The sequence below is a fragment of the Triticum urartu genome, chromosome 5 (assembly GCF_003073215.2).
Source record: "Triticum urartu cultivar G1812 chromosome 5, Tu2.1, whole genome shotgun sequence".
Classification (NCBI taxonomy): Eukaryota; Viridiplantae; Streptophyta; class Magnoliopsida; order Poales; family Poaceae; genus Triticum; species Triticum urartu.
In genome coordinates this window covers 495820801-495837129 of record NC_053026.1, presented here as the reverse complement: position 1 = coordinate 495837129, position 16329 = coordinate 495820801, and the positions used below count along the sequence as shown (strand labels likewise).

Genomic DNA, 16329 nt, shown 5'->3' with positions numbered 1-16329 from the left:
TTAGATGTCTGGGATCGATAGTCATATTCTACAGTTCGCATGTTCTTCTTTCGCGGATAGGGTATCTTCACTGAGGCTAATTTTGTAGAAAGTAGTGCTATGATGAGAACTATTGATGATGGGGCCTTCATAATTCATAGCTTTTATCAAACTATTCTGGAGGAGGACTTGTGACGACAATTATGTAGCAGTGATGCTAACAATGACTGCTTTGTAACATTGTATAGGATGAAATGAGTTGTAGGCCACCATTTTTGAGTAGAGTGGTAGAAAAAGTATTTTTGCATGTTGTAACTAATGTAGGAAACATAGTACAACATATATAATGTGTAGGTATTAACCATACCTACACATATTATATGTTTTTCTCATGTACCTCTTACATATGTCTATATTAATTTATTCGAGATGACCTTATGTTCAATGACCACATTACAAACCCAGACATACATGAACACATAATTAAGTAAAAACTATATATGTCTACAAAGCATTGTTTTGTTGAATAATAAATTTGTCAAGATTTGTGGATAAGCTGGATGTGAAAACCATCAGGAAACCGTAGCCCTGGAGAAAGCACCATGATGCCCCCCTTAATCGCTTTCCACCTGCATTATATATAAGTTAACATTTAGAATAAATTATTGATGTAAAATATTACATATAAGACCGACTATTTCCTTCTAATATAAACGGCACTAGTTCTTGCTAAATAGGTTGTGCCTACACTCATAAAGTTTGATCATAACTTTATGTAGTGTAAATACTTTATGAAAAAATAAAAATATCATGGACATCATAGATAGTAAGACTTATTTCAATTAACAACTTGAGGAACAGGACCTATAAAATATAAAAAACAATGTAGCCATAGCAAATAGAACAAGCCCAATCATGCTCAACATTGGGCTACACTAGAGGTATCTCATCTTGTTTCAAATCTTACAAATGTTCACCTCACTGGGATTATGATATATTTTTATGCAATCTATGTCTTGTGAACTTAAGCTCATTCTTTGAGTTTTTGAGCAATTGTTAGTCTTATTTGGTTTTTAAAAAATTGATTTTACTTTGGCAAGGAAGAGGAACATAGAGACATGTACACACAACCTTTTGGGTGGGGGATGGTACTTACACTTTATAGAAAAATAAAAATAAAAATAAAAAATAAAAAAATCAACTTGGAAGAAAATAGTATTCCTTTTTGTGATCCCAAAAGAGGTCCATAGGAAATTAGATTTTGATCGGTCCCTTTTTGTAGCAAGGAGGCTACCACAAAACGGAGTACATTCTTGGAAAATGGGATATTATCTTATCTGTAGACGAAAGGAGCGAGGGTCACTTACAGTCCATAATCTATAAAAAACAAATGTCTTTTATCAAATGTCTTTTTTTGGACTATGATTTTGCATGGGTTTGTTGGAATAAGATTCTGCCACACAGGCCTCGAGGCATCTCCAGTCTGTATGAGATTTGCATTAGAATGAATGACCTTCCACGTGATCTAGCACTAGACATCATCTTGGCAGGCTGTTGGAGCATTTGGCTAGTAAGAAATGACAAGATTTTCAGAAACATTGCACCTTACATGATGACCTAGGAATTCTACATGAAAGACACACTTATGGCAGCGGTTTTACACAGCTAAACAAAGCAAAGCACAGAAGATCAAGGAGTGGATTGAAACACATCTATAATTTAGACATGCTACCAAGACTTGGCATTGGCTAGGGCTGTTTTATTTCTCTTTGTTTTTGTACTTGTATATACTTTTATTATTATTATTATTTTAATATAATACCGTAGAACTATTGTTCTACGGTCCAGGTTTCAAGAAAATGTCTTTTTTTGTTACTGAACTAGAATAGCTTCTTCTTTGCAAAAAAACACTTAGATAATTACTATTAGTCTAAAGTTATATATCAATGTGGGGACTCCCAATTTTGGGCTAGGATAGTTGCTACTGAAGATAACTTTTTGGTTATTGGAAAATACTTTTTCTCTCAATTGGACATTTCAATTTACTTAACGGTGTGTCACAATTTTTGGTTGGTAGGATATTTTGGTAGGACAAGCTTTTGGTCATTTGGCACCCAACTTTGTAAAATATAATGAGAATAAATTGTGTCCAACTCGTGGATACAACCCCACCGAAAGGTGAGTTTTGTAGGACCTAGTCGACCCTAAATAGACTGCTTGTAGCTAATTAATTAATAATATGTTTGATTATGGGTGTTGGTTCAGTAGAAAAAATTATTTGCTTAGTTCGATGCATTCACATCATATGAATTGACATGTTCAATGTCACAGAAATAATCGTGCAAGACCAATTAAAACCCCTTACATTGGTACTTCGGCAAGGGGGCAGCTATAATGAATGTATCAATTGTTAAAAATAAGGGGTAGGGAAAGAGTAGGGTGTTTCGGTGCCTAGGCTCATCTGCACATGGTTAGAAAATAATTCGTAAAAATAAAAAAATAAAAAAAATCTATTTTTTGTGCGGTAGACAATTTGATGTGTGATGCCCGCTCCAAATTTCAAGTTATTTGAACATCTGAGCAGCTCTCAGCAAAAAAGACAAATTGGGCCAAAACGGTACATGAACAGTAAACATTTTTACAGACCCTTAATTTGTATTTTCTGCTGAGAGCTCATCAGATGTCCAAATGATTTGAAAATTGGAGCGTAGCTCACGCATCAAATTGTCTACTACACAAAAAGTTGGAATCTTTTGAATTTGTCTAGTATGTGTTTTGATTTTTTTTAGTCCGCGCGGGTGCAGAGATGGATTTTTGGTATGGAAAGAAATATTGTTTCATAGAGATGAAACCATCCAACGCCTCTTGTTTGACTATCATATGGCACACTTTGTTTGGGACCATACACACTACTTCCAATATATTCAGTTGTATCGTTATTGTGCACATGCTTTGGCACTTGTTAGAGGGCAAATCATGTGCTACTTCACATATGTGGTGGGTGGTCGGGGATGGGGGTAGCTACTTGCTGATCGATTTGGTTATTTTCATGACAATGAGAGAATTATAGTAAGAAATCATGCCTCGTCCTAAGAAGATCTTCAGATGGATTAGATGGAATGAGTAGGAAATCAAATCTTGTGTGGTAAAGATGAAACCTTTCAATGCATCTTAGTTGACTACCATATGACAAACTTTGTTTGGGGATCGTATACATACTACTTCCAATATACTTAGTCCTATCATTGTTCTGTATATGCTTTGTCACTTGTTAGAGGGAAAATATGGGCCACTTCACATATTTTGGTGAGTGCTTGGGGACGAGTGTCGGGGTAGCTACCTTTTGGGAGATTTGGTTATTGCTACAATAATAATAGAATCATCGTAAAACCATGCTTTATCCTAACAAGATCTTCAGATGGGCTAATCTTCTTTATCTTTCAGCACCATCATAGTAGCTGATGTTGGGTGAAAATGCCTGGACTTATTTTTTGGAAGTTCTTTGCTACTAACGCATGGCATTCATATCAAATATTAGGCTATATAAGAAACACTCAACTTTGACCAAGTGAGTCGTCGTGCTTTTTTAGCCTTTACTTTTGTGAGCAGTTGTATTCTATTAGTAGTTTGCCCCCCCCCCCCCCCCCCCCCGCGCGCTGAAATAATGCATTGTTTGTGGGTTGGTCACACTTACATGATGAAGAGGGCTAGGAGTTGTTTGGATCGGCTGTTGGAAAGCAACTCATGGCTATGTGTTGTCTGTTGTGACAAGGAATTGTGGACTGTGTACTGTGAGAATATTGAAAGTATTTATGCAAATTGGTTGTGATTACATGATGGTGTAAGCCAACACGACAAAGCTAAAAGTAGAAAATAAGGGGGATGTGCTGCAAGGCGATTAAGTTGGGTAACGCCAGGGTTTTCCCAGTCACGACGTTGTAAAACGACGGCCAGTGAATTGTAATACGACTCACTATAGGGCGAATTCCTTTAAGGAAATATAATTTTCATGGAAATTTTGGAGATTTCTTGTATGTCGACGCTCTATAACACTTAATTTCTACCACAATGCAAGTGCATTTATGAAATTTCTTTTAAAATAAGTATTTTATTGATTGTTTAGCCTAGTCACCCAAAATTAGAAGTATAATCGTATATGTATTCTTTAGAAGAAGGAAAAATTGGTTTTCTGGTCTATTTTAGTCTTACGGGGGGGGGGGGGGGGGGGAAATTCAGATGCGTTACATTTTCCATGTTTTGTACCAACATGGTTTATAGTCTACAATATGTTGTATGACACATAATAGTTTGCATTTTAACCATTCACATAGTTTGGTGTACTGCTTGACTTGAGTTTATAATTTATAGAAGTAAATATTTTTTATACTTATTGTCGATGTTAAGGCTAGTATTGTATTATTTATCTAAAGACCAATAAATCGCATTATGTGTGTAAGCAGTTTCCAAAACTCATTAGTTTCTGTGTGGAAAATAAAGACGTACCAAAATATATGGTGTCCATGCGATAATTTGTTCCATTTTGTAACTCCTACCTTCATGGCATCTTATTTGTGATCACGGTGTAGAAATTCGTAGTGGCATACATCGCAAGTATTTCTCATTCAGAAAACAAACACTATTTTATTTTGATATGCATGAATTTTTTTAAAACTTTCTGATCATAAATGTTAAAACCTATGACTTGTGGAATTCTTGAAAGCAATATTGGCCATTGATCTCTTATTTGCGAGCTTATAGAGAAAAGGCCCTTCAAATAAGTTAAATTATTTTGTCAGGGATAAAGTTAATTATCACATATTGCAATAGTAAACAACGAGCACTTAACAAGGAAGACAAAGAGCATGTTGCTTCATAGTTGCACCTGTATTTAGTAACTAAGGAATGGAGGAAAATAGCCATTTGCAACTTAGCAAACTCAGCACCAACACATAATCGCAAACCTCCTCCGAAGGCCATGAAGTCTTTGGAGGCTCCACCAAGTGGCTCGGCAATTTCCTGCATAAATAGAATACTCAATACTATTTGTTATATTGAAACACAATAATTAATTTATGCATAAATAAATACACTCCACTAAATTAACTTTCATTGGTTATAATTGTATCAATGGTGAGATACTTTATCATCTTTATGCTTCTTGTGATCTATTGTTTTTCTTTATAAAGAATTTTTTAAAGTTAACTTGACTAGGGCTAGCATCACAACTTCTCTTTCCCCCACTCTCTTTCTCGTTCGTTATATCCTCCCAAGGGAGGAAACGCATTCATATGATTGGGTACATAAAGGTCTTATAAATTTACATAAGAAACTTTTATAGCTGGTATAATATTTCAGTTAGTCCGCCATTCTCCTTTTCAACGTTCATGTCATTTTTCCTCCAGCAAAGCCATGTGGCCTATGTTTCTCCAAGACCATCGGCATGCACATTCCCTAATTGCCAATACCGCCATTCCTGACCACATCTTCTACACGCCGTAACATTAGTGAGTGTTGACATGGACATGTACAACATGATCACCGAGTGCATATGCATACCTAGATAACAATTCAGGAGACACTAAATGTGGGCAAAATTGTATAGTACCAGTGCTAAGGCAGATGCTAGTACATGAAAACACAAAAGGTCAGCACCACCACTAAGTTTAGCATCCAACACAAAACTATTTTTTTTTCATTTGTGCTTATCCTCCTTAGCATCTATTGGTGATGGTAAGAGATGTTGCTAAATATGTTGGTAAAGAGAGAGAAACCTATTTTTCCCTTAAAGTTTATCTAGTCTAGTGTATAAGAGCATCTACAGCCGGGCACCACAAACCCACCCCAAATGGCAGGGCGAAAGGCCCGGTCAATGACCGGTAAAAAAACGACCCAGATGGGCACCACAAATGGGCCTCAAACGTCCGGGCTACCTGGCACCCCTCATATCCAGCCCAAAGATGGGGCGAACATGGGGAGGCCCGGGCGCGTCCACCACGTCTGACTGACGATGGGTCCCACACGGAATCGTCTGGAAATCCAACAGTCTGACAGGCGACTCCTCTGGTGGGGGTGTGAAAGTTGCGTGGCGCCGCTCCGGCTCGGCGCCTGAGGCCAAAGTTCAGTTATTTAAGTCGGCTGGCGTCCCCAACCCTAGCCACAACCTCTTCCGCCCTCTCCACGCCACCAGCCCGAGTGCATTTCTCTTCGTCTCCACCCCCGCTTCCCTTGTTGTCTGCCATGGCCCGACAAAAGAAGATGACCTATGCTATGCTCACACCAGAGCGCCCTTCCAGATCGAGGAGGGGAATCGGGCGAGGCGCGCCTCCCGCGTCGCAGCTGGCCTGCCTCCGGACTCGTCGGAGCCGGAGCAGGAGGAGTCGAAGGACGGAGAGGAGAGGAGAAGCAGTCGGTTCCGATGGAGGTGGCGAATCTGGAGGAGGACGAGGCGGAGCAGCCAGAGGAGGAGCTGGCGTCGGCTGCGGGCTTCGGCATGTAGGACATCGAGGCGGAGTTCGCGGTCGCCCAAGCAGCCGAGATGGCGAAGCAGCAGGCCATCCTCGAGTCCATCCAGGATAAGGCCTATGTGAAGGCCAACTGACAGTTCATCCGGTAGGAACGGGTGGCGACTGACGTGCTTTTCACCGAACTCGACGCGGAGGCAGAGGTGGAGGCCGATGCGGAGCAGCGGGAGTTGCGGCTGCCGCCCATATACCCGGAGCCGGGCACGGAGACATTGGACATCTTCGACGAGGATTATGGTAGTATAGGTTATTTGGTCTACATAGTACGTAGATTTTCTTGTCTGCATGTTTTGTATGGATTTAAGGTTTTAAATATGAGGTATCCAGATACAGAGAAGTAAATTTGAAGTGTGACCGGTCACTGCCCGCGGACGCGCCTGGGCACGTTCATGGGCATTTGAGGGTCCGAATTTGCTGTCGGCGGATGTAGATGCTCTAATGTATGGATGCGGGTGCCCTAAATGCTCTTTGCCTCCAAAAGTCATGTATCCCTCCTCCACGTTCTCCATCATGTCCACTCTCCCACCACACAATGCAGACCTTTTGTCACCATATCTTCACCACTATCGTAACATCCATGTGCGTTTTCACTGGCATGTTCATCATGAGCACTAGGCATCACCTATGTATAATCATACTTTGCCTCAAGTCTGGACGCACATTTTATAAAAATGACCACAATGTATAAGGTCACTTTTGCCATTAGCTAGGACCCACGTATTTGGTTGAGAGGGGGAGAGAGAGAATACTCATTGTTTATTGCTTATGGGCAGCCCACAAGCCTAAGGCCACCCGTAATCTTAAGGTCAACTTTATTTTTCAAACAATGTTTAAGGTTGACCTTAAGCTTTGCCACACAGGCCTTAAGGTCAAGTTTTTGCACATTGTGGCTGCCCTAACCATAATAACTCTATGGCAGTCTGCACCATTGGCGACACCACCTACCATCTCGCTCCGTCGAACTACTCCAAACTACCTACATATATTTGTCTTTTCTAAATAAAAAACCTACATATATCTGCCTGGTCCATCTTAGAGGCCCATATAAATTATCCTACGTAGCAACTATTATTGCAGACTTCATAAAATATAATGAGGAGTTGCTATTGTGGACGCGCCGCTATCTTTATATACTTGATAAGTGGTGACATGCATGCAGTACAAGAATGCACCACTATGTTGACATGAATTAGCGAGTATTTAGTATTTTCTAGTTCCACACCTTTAGATATGTGTGGTTTGATTTAGAGGAAGGACGAGAAAATTCACTTAGAAGTTCACTAACCTTCCACCTCCAAGGGTTGAATACATTGGGGTCCTCATAAATAGTAGGATTAAGGTGAACAATGGAAGGACAAACCATGACCTTTGATCCTTTTGGGATAGTGTAAGCTGCACGAACAAAACAACGGAAAGGTTATATTGTTAAATCGACACAACAAGCCAACTTATAACAACTATAACTCCTCAAAGAAATGAACAGTCATAGAGAACCAACTTGTGGTTGGATAGTTATGAGGGCAGTGGAACCCTAGCTCACAATTGATTCAACCTCAGATTTGACGCTTTGATATCATATAAAGGCAGCGTATATATTCTTGTGGGAGGCAACATTCTCGTCAATAGAGAACACACCCATAGTGACTTCGTAAATTTGAAGACCCGCCCATTCTATCTCTGGAAGGTGCTCATAGAGGTAGTGTGTGCATACGTACATTTATAGGGGTGAGTGTATGTATGTTTTATGAGCGTTCTGCGTCTATACTGTGTTCATAAAAACAGCCATACCCGTTTTTAGGAAAAAATGACTATCAATTAGGCACAATATAAAATCTATTTAGAAAATCCTTACATCAACAATTATCATCGAAATTCCATTTCGGCTGCGGCCCAGGTAGCACCTTGATGAGTTCTATGTACTACTAGCAAATCGGCATTTCCTATTTGGCGCCACAGGCGCCAGTTAATGTGCATTTTCGTTAACTGGCGCTTGTGGCGTCCGTAAATGGGTCGGCCCATCTAGGCGCGGGTTGACATTTTCTTTTTTGAAAATTCTATGAATTTTTTTGAATATCTATGAACTTTTGAAAATTTCAAAAGTATTGTTTCAGATTGGTCAAGTTTTCTGAATATCGATAATTTTTTTTGAAATTTGATGAACATCTTTTTGAAAATGCATGAATTTTTTTATTTATGAATTTTTTTTAAGTTCAATGAAGTTTTTATAAAAATAAATGAACTTTTTTTGAATTTATACTTTAAAAAATAATAAACTGTTGCTAAATTGGATGAACTTTTTTTCAATTTGAATGAATTTTTTTCAAATTTATGATTTTTTACAAAATTGATGAACCTTTTTAAAAATATGAAAAAAAATTCAAATGGATGAACCTTTTTTTCGTTAAATCTTTAAACCTTTTTTGATTTTATATTTTTATTTTCGTAACGAAAAAACAAACAAATTTGGGGCAGCACACTAGTGGGCCGGTCCATGCTAGCAGCGCTGCAGGCGCCGGATCGTTAACGGGCGCCTGCAGCTCTGTATAAGGACCTCCCTAGCAAAACCTCTGGTCGGTCCAGGTCCAACAACAAGACCTCTTATTTTAATGGAGGACCTGACCCAACCCAATTAACCTAAAAAGAAAATAAAAAAAAGCCCAGGTGCACACACAACGCACAAAGGCTCTACATTTAAAAATAGGGCATTTCCTATTTGGCGCCACAGGCGCCGGTTAATGTGTTATTTTGCTAACCGGCGCCTGTGGCAAAGATAGATGGGCCGGCCCATTTGGTACAACAGATTTCAAACCCGATGAACTTTATCAAACTCGATGAACTTTTTTCTTAATTCGATGAACTTTTTTCCAAACTTGATGAACTTTTTTCGAACTCGGTGAACTTTTTTAAAATTTCGGTGAACTTTTTTCAAAGTTTGATGAACTTTTTTCAAAATCGGTGAACTTTTTTAAAATATCGGTGAACTTTTTTTCAAAATCGATGAACTGTTTTCATTTTTTGTGAACTGTTTTCCGAATACGATGAACTTTTTCAAAATTGATGAACTTTTTTCAATTTTGTGAACTGATTTGGGCCTGTAGAGATTCGACCCAGTTGCCCCAGCTGCAGGCACCAGTTAGCCTAACTGGCGCCTGTAGCGCTGAATAGGAGCTCCCTAAAAATAGGTGATCCTCAAAAAAAGAATATCTAAAAATAGGTCTCCCAGTTAGCCATACAGTCCACACACGGATATAGGCTTTCCATAGGGTTTAATCACATGCAAATTTCTTCATAAAAAATATATTCATAGGCAAACTACAAAAATGCTAGACCTACAGGCTCCAACTTACAGATTTCAGCTTCTGGAGGTGATCCCCCCTAATCCCCAACTAGCCCTCTCTAAATTGCGTCGTGGGTTCCCATAATATCCAACCAAATAATGCCATGTCACCCCATAAAGCCGTAAGAGAATTCCTTAGTTTTTTTTTCGTAAATGTAGCATAGCTCGGCAAACTGTGTGTGCTCTTTTAATCCACGGATGTGTGGTTCTGTTTTGTCCGAGCAGTCCTCTAAAAAAGTTCTCTTTTTTTTGCGGGACTCTAAAAAAGTTCTCAACGACTCTACTTTTTCTATTGGGATTGTAGTCTACATTTACAGATTATATATGAGATTATTTCAATTGTGAAATAAGTTAGTCCACAAACTCTGTTCTACGTCTTCTTTACAATTACTTTATAAAGTTCATTTCAAACGTAACCATGTGTTTATCAGATATAGTATTATATGCACTTTTGCAAAATTGGTGAAAGTATATATATTGCACGTAACATGTTGCAATAATCTGAGTAGTGAATGATATCATAGCTATACCAAGTTGCAAGTATTGTACTTTGCACAAAACATTACAAGTGTACAATTGTTTTGTGAAAACAAAATCCTAATATCCTCAACCGTCCAAAGAGGATTGACAACATAGGTTGCATATCATGATTTTCTTTATTTGGTTCATTGACTTACTATTAAGAAGCACCCGAGCCTTAGTACGCAAAACAAAGACATACTCCCTCCTTTCCCGTTGAGAGGGCTTATCTCAACCTTTTTTGTTTTTCTGATTTAAAAGAGCCCATCTCCATCTCCTATTGAGATTCGGCGTATTAAATCTTTGTATGCAAGAATTAAAAAGGAACACATCAATGCATGTAATGTTCCTACTCATCTAGGCCAAGCATGCATGCACTGCAATTAATCCAAATTAATGGATTTGTTTAATTTGGGTAATTTTGTAAAGAATGAGATGCATTCCTCCACTCATTATCTACCTTGATTGATATATTTTAGATTTGAGCCCTGTAAACCAGAAAGGATGGAGTACTTCAACTAGAATTTCATGCATACAGAAGCTAGTGAGCTCTATTTTTTATCTTTGAAATAAACATGTATTTTTTTTGTCGACCGCGAACTTTAGAATTGCATCCATTTATACCATATTTTAAATTTGGACTGATCAACGATGTCGGAGCTATCAAGTCCTCTACACTTGTAGTCGATTGTTTGGTAGTAGCCAACATGGTCTCATGTATTGTTCGTTTGGAGGGGTCTTGCGGTGAAGTCAGAGTCACTTGCTCGGGGAGAAGTGATGTCGATGGCATGGCAGGTGACCTCGATGGTGTTTTCTCCTCAGTGATGTGTGTGGGTCTTGCGGGGAGCCAGATAGACCGGTACCCTATCTCGTCGGCGTGTTGAAACAGTTTTCGCTAGAGTTTTTGTTAATTAACTGAGCAACTCTCTTCTACCTTTTCAATGAATCAGGACCTAAGGGACCGTGTTTCAAAGAAATCTCATGAAGTAGTTCCCTTGTGAAGATAGAAGTGAGGCGCCAAAGGAAGAAATAGAGTGGGGCCACCTATTACGGTTTGGGGCAGCATAACAGGGTGGGAACCCATCAATATGTTATGCTGAATGTTTGGGTATCCCAAAATTTATATATGATGGAGCTTCACAAAAATATAGTTATATGCAATGAGTAATTGTAATTCTGATTCGAGGTTTGCTTCTAAATTAGAACTCTAAACAAGGTTTGAATTTGTATTCCACTACCCAATTGGGAACTTAGATAAGAAAAGGTATGATTCACATTGCCAGTCGGTATATGTTTTTCTTTAGAAAATGAAAGCTTGATTACATCTGTTTGTATCATTTAAGGATACACACAACCAAATCATTATACTCCCTCCACTCCATAATGTAGTGCATATAATTTTTAAAAAAAAGACAAACTTTGCACACTGTGACCAAATTAATAGAGAAAAGTATTTTATATGCAATGCCAAATAAAATATGAAACTACATCTTATGATAAATCTAATGATATATGTTTGGCATTCTATTTCTAAATGTAATTTTACTCTCCACAAACTTGGTCAAGGTTTGACGTTTTTAAAAATCTATTTGCACTAAATTATGGAATGGGGAGAGTATAAGAACGTAAAAATCAGCCAATATATATGGTAACAATGGTTATAGATTATACTTAAATAAATTATTGTTACCTTTTATGTGAACATCCTCTCTTGCTTTCTTAAATAATAATGGAGCAATATTGGCCATTCTTAATGACTCGTGTATGACCTACAGGCATAAGAACAATAAAGCAAACGAGAATTGACATCGATAAAATAGATAAATGCAAGTAGTAGAAGAAATCAGAAACACTATATGAAATTGGGTTTCTTGCTGGGTGTATCTCAGAAACACTATACATACACAAGATGTAAATTTCATGGATTTGTATTCCTCCCATGTGATTTCAGCATCAGGACTTGCCCTTCTTTTCCGAATGTTCTCATGTTCGTCCTGCAAGAATCAGTCTTATCTCATAAGTTTTCAACAAAACAGATGGATGTCCGCCTAGATGTGTAAGTTATGCATCTCTTTACCGAAAATTCATATATCAAAAGTTACTAGAAGTCCCTTTGGGAACATTCCATAAAAGTTACTAGAAGAGAACTTCTATATCCACTTTAGTAATACTGTACTACCTCCATTCCTAATTATAAGACGTTGACCCAACGTCTTATAATAGAGGTAGTAATAGTTTGTAATACAAAATACTTTTGCACCAAACCAGTTGGGCTCGCTTTTGTATCCCGGCTTGGATTTAATAGATAAGGAAAAAGGAAAGATGGTGAAGCTCACTCAAATATTAGAAAGGCCGTGAACAAGCATGAGTATATGTCAAACTTTTTATATTTGACCAAGTTCATAGAAAAAAAATCAACATCAATCAACAATACAAATTGTTTGACATTTTTTCTATAAGTTTGGTCAAACCAAAAGCCAAAACATGCATGACTTACATTCTGAGATGAAGGGGGTATGATTTTTACCTGATATTGGGTTTTCCCCTATATAAATATAAAATATCAATGCAGCAGTGTTATTGAAGTGCGCCTCTGTCTTTTCTTACCGTTAGTTCTTGCAAGGCCTTGGGATTGTCTGTCAGAAACTTGATTGCAGCAGTTATCCCGGACGACGTTGTCTCGAAGCCAGCGAAGAGCAGCAGGAAGATCAAATTCAGTGCAAAATTGTCGCTCATTGCAAGCTTGTCCTCCTTGATAGTGTCGATCAAGAGATCAATAAAATCAACTTTTTCCAGTCGAGAAGGTGCCTTTTTCCTTTCATCGAAAAGTTTACGCAGTATCTTCATGACTTCCTTGCGCCCCTGGGAAAGAACAGAGCTTTGAATTAGCAACTGTGCTAGCTGATTCTGAATCTCCAGACATGTTGCTAACAGTAGCTGGGAGCTTATTGCTAATTGTGGATTAGCCTTTAATAAGAATTCCAAAAATGTGCATATTCTGTAGGTTTACCTGCATACACTGGTAGAAGGCTGTCCCAGGAATGTAAAGTGGAAACGCTAGGAGCCCCCGAATGAACGCGTCGAACTGTTTCCACAGCTTCCCGTCTGAACTTGAGGAGTCGTAGCTGATGAGTCTCTTGGCTGTCACGCTGAATATCATCTGGAAGAGGGTAAAGTTGGGGAGAGTCAGATCGTCTGGGACACAGACAGATAAATTTGCTTATTTACTTTGAAAACAGTATCGATCGACTGAGTGAGACATGCATACACTGGAGGTCGCCTCCTTGAGCTCGACGCTTGGCAGGTCAAGCCACGAGAGCAGGCTCGCCTGAGCCGTTCTCTGCACGTCCTGGAGCAGGACCAGCCTGAGGTTCTCGGGGCCGAAGATCCTCATCACCGACTCCGGCCACCAGTTCTCGAAGAGCCTCTCGTCTTGCTGGAACACCAGGTTGTTCAGCTCCGCGTCGAGGGAAACGATGAGGTCTACGCCGATCAAATTCGTCCTGAAAATCGGGCCGTACCTGAAATTTGAACCATTTGTTTAGATACTCACAGTATTTTATTGCCAAGTAATCCGTTAAAATAGTTGCAAACGGAGTTATGCGGTTCATGCTCTGTTTGCGTCACGATTTTATCTTACTCTACAATCCTGTTTGGAAGATTACCTTTCAAGGCGTCGCTTGAAGAACGGGTGCAGCTCCAGAGATGGGCTCCCGGCGAAGAACTGGAGGGTCTCCCCGAGGACGGGGAGACCCCTGGACCCCGGCGGCAGCCTCCCTTTTGCCGTGATTGAGCTACTGCAGTACCATCTGAATAACCAAAGGATTAATAACGAAGCTAACACCGCAGCCGCTCCCTGGAGAACGGAGCCAGGCATGGCCGAAGCCCATCGGTCACTACCCTCCGTTTGCTTCTCTGCTTGCAGTATGCTAGATAGTCTTCCTCATGGCGTATATATAGACGCGATTGTAGCACAATTGCCGCTTTGTGCTGCACCTCTGAAGTTAGGTAACGAAGCAGGCATATTTGAAAATGTCTTACACCTCTGAAAATTAAAATATTGTATTTTGCATATAGTATCTTTTTTACGGGGTTCGGTAAAGATATTTTTTTTTGCGGGAGTCGGTAATGATAATTAGCTAGCTTTAAAAAGCAAAGATAATTAGCTAAACAAAAATTGGAATGGTATAAGCCCTGTGCTTTTTTGTAATAAAAAAGAAGAGACTGTCCGTATTTTTTTCCTGATTACCAGTTCAGTGCCAAACCATTACTCGGGGAAAAGTATTATACAGAGCCTTAGCACTTCTCATAATCCTTATAATAGTTTATTCAAGTTTTATTCGTATCCTCCGACGTAGCACTGGAACTGTGGCTGGAGAAACTACAGGAAAAGCATTTTTTGCCTTGTTTTCGCCGTAAAACAAGTGTAAATTGTTGGCCGCTCGGCTTATATCAGTGTAAACCAAGTGTATCTTTTGCCTGGATTATCATTTGACTGCTAAGAGCAACTCTAGCAGACCCCGCATCCCGCTCCGACCCGTAAAATAACCGCCAAAATGCGGATCGGGACGAAAAAATCTGCCCGATCAGACCCCGCATCCCGCCCCGGCCCGCAAAAAATTTTAGGGGGCGCGGCAAAATCCCTAGCCCAACCCGGAAAAACACGGCTTTCCGCCTCGCGGCTGTGGTGCCCTGCATATAAGCGGAAGCGATTGGTGGGGGGACATTTCATCTCGTGCTTTCTTCCACCAACCTCCTTTGCTCCCCCCCCCCCCCCCCCCCCCCCCCCCCCCCCCCCCCCCCCCCCCCGCGCCGCCGCCGGCCGCTGCCCAATATTCCGGCAAAAGCAGTCGGCAGGAGCACGCCAGAAGGCGCCACGCGCACGAGGCCTCCCCTCCCTTCCCCCCTGCGTCGGCGGCCGCCGGATTTTGCAGATCTGCGGCACTTCATCGCGGGCCGCCGGATTTGGCTTTTCCGGCCGCCGGTTGCTGCCCCAAGCGATGGAATGGTCGGGGAGCCTCTCCTGCAGCCCAGGCAACGACACATCGCCGCATGCAGGTACTGCTTCGTCCGCCCGCCGCCGCTAAAGGTTTGCGTGCATGGATTCGTCCGGCCGTCCATCGGGGTCCGCGCTCGCGCAACGTCTTTGTGGCTTGCCGATGCCGCTCATAGAGTGCGACGACTACACGCGGAAAGTGTTGCGGTTCACTTCGGGCACGCCGAAGCACCCCGGATGGGTGTTCTTCAAATGCGAAAACGACGGGGTACGTGCACTTGCGGTAGCTCATTTTGTGGCTCATTATTTGGTTCAATTGCAGTAGCTCATTTTGAACATGCTCACTCATTGTGTGTAGGAAGATGGATGCTCATTTTGGTTTTGGGAAGGCGAATACATTGATTTGTTGATAGAAGAAAATTAATAGATGTTCGTGCACTTCTTAGTAGAATCGAATGCAATGAATCGGGTGCATGTGCAACTAGAGGGGAAGCAACGCCTACTTCTTTCGAACCAAAGATGAAGAAAGAAGAATGCAAAATCAAAGAATCCGCAGATCAACAATGAATGCATGGAGAAGATATTAGTCCAACTAGTGGGAGCAGTTATGGAAGTTGGAAATCTTCTAAAATGAATACTTGTGGTTCTTGTTTTCTCTGGTCTTACTATTCTAGCAAAGATTTGGTGATGTCTATGTATCCAATATTATTGAAAAAGCAAAAAAAAAGCATTATGTTGGATCAAATTAAGGTGCAAATTTAGGTTTTCCGGGTCGGGAGGAGTTGCACCCGATCAGACCCCGCAAAGCCGACCCGTAAAAGAGCATATTCCGTGAATATTCTTTTTTACGGGTCCGTTATGCAGGGTCTGAATCTGCGGCCGTTCGCGCCGACCTGCAAAGCCGTTTTTCTGCGAACTGCAAACGCGTTTTGCGGGCCGGCCGGATACGGGATCTGTTAGAGTTGCTCTAAACCATT

At 40.5% G+C, this 16329-nt stretch overlaps 1 protein-coding gene across 1 annotated transcript; it reads right to left on the bottom strand.

Moving 5' to 3' along the window:
* Positions 1 to 269: 269 nt before the first annotated feature.
* On the bottom strand, positions 270 to 14294 carry LOC125510092 (cytochrome P450 87A3-like). The gene is made up of 9 exons (XM_048675185.1): positions 14022 to 14294; positions 13625 to 13877; positions 13367 to 13516; positions 12964 to 13218; positions 12261 to 12350; positions 12047 to 12125; positions 7786 to 7892; positions 4862 to 4995; positions 270 to 608 (listed from the first exon to the last, which is right to left on the bottom strand). The coding sequence occupies exons 1-9, from the start codon at positions 14231 to 14233 to the stop codon at positions 518 to 520; spliced, it is 1371 nt and encodes a 456-aa protein (XP_048531142.1). The 5' UTR covers positions 14234 to 14294; the 3' UTR covers positions 270 to 517.
* Positions 14295 to 16329: the final 2035 nt, after the last annotated feature.